The following is a 6,167-nucleotide window of genomic DNA, read 5'->3' as shown; positions in this document are numbered from 1 at the left end:
CCTCTTCTGTACTCCTGAGAGTATGTACTCTCATCCTCAATATACCTCATATACGCATTAATTATACCTCTTTATTATTCTTAATATAATTCATTAAATATTTTAAGATACCCCAATACGAGTTTTGTTGTAAAAATATCATCTGCGACGTATTTTTTGTAATATACCTTTTTCACCTACGAACACATCAGTATATACGCAAACATTTAAAAATATATAGACTCACATGAATTTTTTCATGAAACTCATTTTTGGGTATCTAATAATTACTAATTAAGTATATTAAAAATAATAAAGAGGTATAAAAGATTCATCTATGTGGTATATGAAGAACGGGAGTACACAACCATTTTCCTATGTATATATATATATATATAGACACACACACATGCACACACACATAAATAATGATACTATTTATCACCCAGGGTGCAGAATAAGTTATTCTTCACCCAAGATAATCTTACGATCATTTCGTAATTAAATTACATTTGGGATATAAATAGTTACATTCATATTTATTCATTACGTAAAATTTGGCATAACAAAATAAAAATATAGGTCATAAGACAAGAAAATTTACGGTTTATGTGTATTTTACACTATATTTTTACGTCTGTAATTTTACTTAACATAAAATATTTTTTACGATGATTATATTTTTTTTTATTACTGTCCCTTATTACGTCGGAAATAAGAGAAAACTTACGGAACCTAAAATTATGATGCATTGATGGTAAAAGAGAGAGGGGGGGTGAAGAATAATTATTCCTCACCCAAGGTGATGAATAGTCACTCGCCGGAGCAAACCCTAGCCACTTCACTCCACTCCCCTCTGCGACCTGAGCTCATCTCCGACGGTTTTCGGCCTTCTCCGGCATGGCAGACAGCGAATCAGACTCCGACTAGTCCGGATCCGTCTAATGGGGTGTCACCCCGTGCAGGTTGGTGGAGGAAATGACAGTTCGCATTGGACTCCACCGCTACCAGGAGGACAGCGCCCAGCCGATGGACGGATCTGTCCGGCGTGACTCCATAACGTCGGCTCACCGAGCGCTCGGGTCCTCTGGGGTTGGATCCTCACGGTTCCGGTAGCCGGAACACCTCTCCTTCCCATCAGCGGTCGGGCAGACTATCACTCCCACCGAGAATGGGCGTCCTGCCGTGGGAAGGAGAGGATAAGGGCCGCCGAGGCCCGTATCAAGGCGAAAATGACGGCGACAGAGGCGGCTGATACGGCGGCGTGGGCGGCCGCAGAGGAGGAAGCCATCCGCACCCGCATTGTGAGGAAATGACATTGAAGGGACATGCGCGCCCTTGCTTGAGAGCAGAATCGTGCGGTCCGTGCCATGGCCGGACCAGGGCCTGCTCTAGGATTCCAGAGGCCCTAGGACAAACTCTATCAATGAGCCGCAAAGAGAAAAAAAAGTTAACGGATAGTGAGTACATGGGTGCATAAAATAATTTTAAAGCCATAAACACCGATAAACTTTAATTAGCATCAAATATTTTATAAGTATTCTTCTTCTCTCTGTTGTAAGGATTATTCAAATTGCAGACAAAGCCTTCATTTCTGTATGTCTCAAAACGTCTAGCGCGGGTGTGCAGCAGTGCATCCATGCGTCCTTGCAATTTTTTTCAAGTTTCGTGTGTACTTGCTACAGACTTGGACCTGGCCGTGCCTGTATAGTTGATAGATGGGCCTTTTTTCTCTTCTTACGTAACAGATATGGGCCCCTAGTTCGGCTAGGCCCCAGGTCGTCGCCCCTCTTGCCCTGGGCCAGAGCCGGCCCTGGGCTGGACTGCCACCGAAGGAGGAGAAGGCGGATAGTAACGGTGAGGACAGCTCCGGCGACGAACAAATCCGGCACGATCCGTACGTCTTCGACCGGTACTTCTGCGAGAAGGACGGCAAGGGCGCCGGAAAGGATAAGGGTAGCCATGGATAAATTCCATCATAACCAAACATGTCAAATTTTAGTAGTCCAATGTCATGTCTAGTTAGTAGTAGTCCATTTCCAAAAAATGTCTAGTTAATAGTGATGGAGTAGCAGGACGATGTGTGCGCAACGACGTAGTTGCATGGATTTGTATGAGTTTGAGATATGATAATCAGTTTTGCTAAAGCACATCTAGATGTGCCATAAGTATTGCACATCTAAATTTTATGTCATTGATTATACATTAAGATTCGTGCAGATTTTTTTTTCTTTTTTCTTTTCCTCTTTATGCTTGATTCACTCACTTAGATGTGCAATAACTAGAACACATCTAGATGTGCTCTAAACACACCCATAATATCCAAATATGAATTACATTATTTAAGAGTATCCGGTCAATGCCCGCGGATGCACCGGCGCGTTCGCCGACATTTGAAAGTCGAATTTGAAGTCCGGCTGTAGACGCTCTTATTCGCCGCAGGAAGTGCGGAGCAGAGCTACAAACGGTGGCCGGCGAATCCTGATCGAATAATAGAACACTGGTACAACGCTACTGCTGCATTGCCTGATCACAAAGCTAGCTGGTACCACTAATACGATAAGACTCCGGCTAGTGCTAATACTAAATGCTAGTACCACGTGTCTCTGTTTATACTCGGGAGGATCGCCGCTACCACAGCATAGCCAATTTCTTGACGTTGATGGGGTACGCTTCCCGCGGCGACTCGGAGCCGAATCCCTTGCGCGCGATCCTGGCGTTCACCACGTCTGTCGGGTGGAGCCCGTCGAAGAAGACGTACTTGGTCCGGTCCCTGCAGATGGGCCCTCCCTTCTTACACAGCACCCCGGATGACGCCAGCTCACTGCAGCAAGCCCGATACGTCTCCCTGATGCCTGGCACAATCAAAGATCAAAATTCAAGCCAAATAAGCTAGAGATCCACATGACCAATATCGTAACCGATCGATACAGGCGTCGATATCGTACCATGTTTCCTTGGGTGGTCCAGCAGGTCCTTGATGATCTTGTAGGAGTCGACGACGGCGAAGCTCGCGCCGGGCATGCGCGGCCCCGTGGCGTCGACGAGCGACCTCAGCTCGCCGTTGAAGAGGAGCGCCGCGCCGTTCACCGGCTCGACGCAGCCTGCGCCGGTGACGTTGAGGGACGCCCTCACCACGGGGGTGCACCCCATGGGCTGGATGGAGAAGATCACAAACTTCCTCGCCCCCAGACCATACAGCCTCTACGCCCACGTAAATGCAAACGTCTCACTCAAAACGGCAAAAAAAGGTACTACTGTACCACGAGAGAAATAAAACCAAATGGTCCACGTTAGGCAGCCTACTCATTCAATTCATTCACTTGATTCTTCATATACTGCATGTACTAGGAACCGTACTTCTGCAGGCAGTACGCCCCTTCATTACAGTTTGCAATGAATGGGGAAGGAAATGCTCTGTATAGTAAGCACAGCACAGGAGTGTGCATTAACTAACATGCCACTCACCTGAAGATGGGCCGAGAGCTTGGTGATCAGTGAGCGTGTGAAGTCTGACAATTGGGGCCTGGATGTATTTCTGGGCCGGTAGTAGTTGAGCAGGTAGTCGTTGCCGCCTGTCCCGATCACGAATAGGCTCCTGGGCAGGAAGCAATCGTGCAAGAAATCATGGCCCTTCATCTGGCGAGTGCTGGCTGTCGTTGCTCGAAGGTCGGGGAGAGTCACTGCCTCGAAGTTGCTGATTTGCTGGTTCAGGCTCAACACCTTGCCCTAAATATGCAGCAAACACACATCACATAGCCATCTTCCATATAGCTATAAGTGACGCAGCTACAGTTATTGTAGTGTCTCCATTCCACCACTTTTTCACAAAAATGGAAATCTACCATGCTGTCGCTTTCACTGTTTCACATGATAATTCTACACTAAATGTATTTCCTCTATTTCAATTAATAAGTTGCGCGTGAATTTTAAAGTTAACTTTTGAGCATAAATTAGACCGACCAAATATGGATTGTATGTGACAAAAACTATATTATTGATTTTGTATCCGAAAGATGTTTTCAGTGGTATAATCTTTTATTCATAAAATATATGTTATTGATACAATGCATGATAAAAGTTAAACTTTTAGGATGCGTGCACGGCTTGTTAATTGAAACAGAGGGAATAGTGTTGATCAGTTTAAGCTCGAACACGCATGACAGAAGTTAAATTTTTAGGATGCGTAGACGCTTGTTCATTACTACTAAACACAGGGAATAGTTGATTAGTTGAAGCTCGAACACGCAACCATGTAAAGAGCAGCAATACTACTAGCAATGGTACTCACGGTGTCCTGGCCGGTGCGGTCGAGGATTCCAGAGCCGCCGGACGCGAAGTTGACGCCATGCAGCGCGGCGCGGCCCCTGGTGCCCGGGTCGGCGAACGGCGGGATGCGGCCGCCGCGGGGGAGGCGGAGAAGCTCCCCGAGAGCGTCGATGGTGTTGCGGCCGTTGGAGAAGCGGCCGGAGGGGCCGAGCGGGAAGTCGACGCCGTAGGGCAGGTAGTCGGCGCGCACGCCGGTGCTGTTGAGGAAGTTGTTGTTGCCGTTGTCCACCAGCGAGCTCCCGAACACGAACACGGCCTTCGCAATCGGCGCCCTCGCCCGGCCGCCGCCGCCCCTCCCCACAGCTCTGCCGCCGTGGCAGCTCGTCGAACCGCCCGCACCAGCAGCGGCAGCGTCGCACCGTGTTAGCACGATAAATAGGTAGAGCGACGCCACGACCGCGGCGACCTTGGCCATGGCCATTGTCGGTGAAACGAGCTGAGATGAGGCGGGAGTAATAGTAACCAAACAAAATCGAGGTAGCGATAAGGTACTGGAACTGACGGTAACTCGTGAGCTTTACTGCATGACACAGAGGTACCTATGGCGACATAGAGAGGGTTGCTACTTATAGGCACAAGAGGTCAAGAGGGAGGTGCGCAACAGCAACATCTGTCGGGCTGAATGAATGCGGGTAGGTTTGTGCACCTCGAGAGGCAGAGGGATCTGGAGATCTGCATGCAGTTACTGCATGCGCGTGTACAGTACAAACTCTTCTCTGCGGTTTTCGATCAACCCTGAGGGTTATGGGGCACATCACTCCTGAGATCTTACCAGGTGCGTGCATACAAGGAGCGATGTGATATCTCGAGCCGGTGGATAGGCAGGTGACAACTCCGTTGTTGGCACTCAATGAAGACTTGACCAAATGTTCGTCTAACAGAAACTTGCCTGTTGCTCTTAGGCGTGCCATAGAAACAGGGGTAGATATCACATCATACCATGCTACCAATTTTAAAACTCAAGTTTTTCATGTTTCAAAAAATTCTGAAAAAATTGTGAATGTTCTCAAGACCTGTGTCTATAATTACTAAAAAAAATCGGATCCAAAATTGAAATATACAAGGAGAAACAAAAAAGACAATCCACATGTGAACAATGTCATTCTGTGTCTTTTTTTGTTTCTCAATGTGTATTTCGTATTTGAATCTGATTTTTTTAGGGATAGTAGACATCTGTCTTGTGAATATTCACAGAAAAATTCAGAATTTTTTGCAACATGTAAATTTGAATTTTATGACATGGTATCATGGTATCACAGGATATCTTCCCATAGAAAAGACTTCTGTTTTAGAGCATCTACAACCGGACAACTCAAATTCCCCCTATATGTTTGCACGGATGGCTCGGTAAGTGACCAGTTGTGAAAATAAGACCCCCCCCCCCCTCTCAAACCGCCCTATATGGTCCGGTTAGTGACCAGTCGCAAAAATGCGACCGAACTGTCCCCTCAAACCGGCCCTATACTTCTGTGTTGTCCCGCATACATCAGAACTGTTACTTGGAAGCATATTGTGGATGCAAGCTAGTCATAAGCATGAAAATGTGAACTGGGTGCATCAGTAGTCTTGCTTGGAAGCTTGGAAATTTGAAAATGAAATGAAAACAAATGTTTCCGCCAAATGGGGAGCCATATCTATGGAGTAGGAAGCACACATAATGTTTGCTATCACAACAATTAATATTTTCTAATTATTATCTGACCTGATACATGAATTTGTAGAACACTAATAGGCACATAATGAATACATGAACCAATTAGTACTAGGCAGAGTACTCATTACATGTCTAAATGCAAAAATTGACATTATAGAGTGTGGTTGTAGCCGAAAGCGGGCACAGATGCTAATCACACGCCTGG

At 46.3% G+C, this 6,167-nt stretch overlaps 1 protein-coding gene across 1 annotated transcript; it reads right to left on the bottom strand.

The window, feature by feature from the left end:
• Positions 1-2,252: 2,252 nt before the first annotated feature.
• On the bottom strand, positions 2,253-4,858 carry LOC119334563 (GDSL esterase/lipase At1g29670-like). Its single transcript, XM_037607108.1, has 4 exons — positions 4,271-4,858; positions 3,448-3,708; positions 2,928-3,183; positions 2,253-2,834 (listed from the first exon to the last, which is right to left on the bottom strand). The coding sequence occupies exons 1-4, from the start codon at positions 4,727-4,729 to the stop codon at positions 2,611-2,613; spliced, it is 1,200 nt and encodes a 399-aa protein (XP_037463005.1). The 5' UTR covers positions 4,730-4,858; the 3' UTR covers positions 2,253-2,610.
• Between the last annotated feature and the right edge of the window lie 1,309 nt (positions 4,859-6,167).

This window comes from Triticum dicoccoides, chromosome 7A (genome assembly GCF_002162155.2).
Source record: "Triticum dicoccoides isolate Atlit2015 ecotype Zavitan chromosome 7A, WEW_v2.0, whole genome shotgun sequence".
Classification (NCBI taxonomy): Eukaryota; Viridiplantae; Streptophyta; class Magnoliopsida; order Poales; family Poaceae; genus Triticum; species Triticum dicoccoides.
The sequence above is the reverse complement of the archived record's forward strand: the minus strand, read 5'-3'. Positions and strand labels throughout refer to the sequence as shown.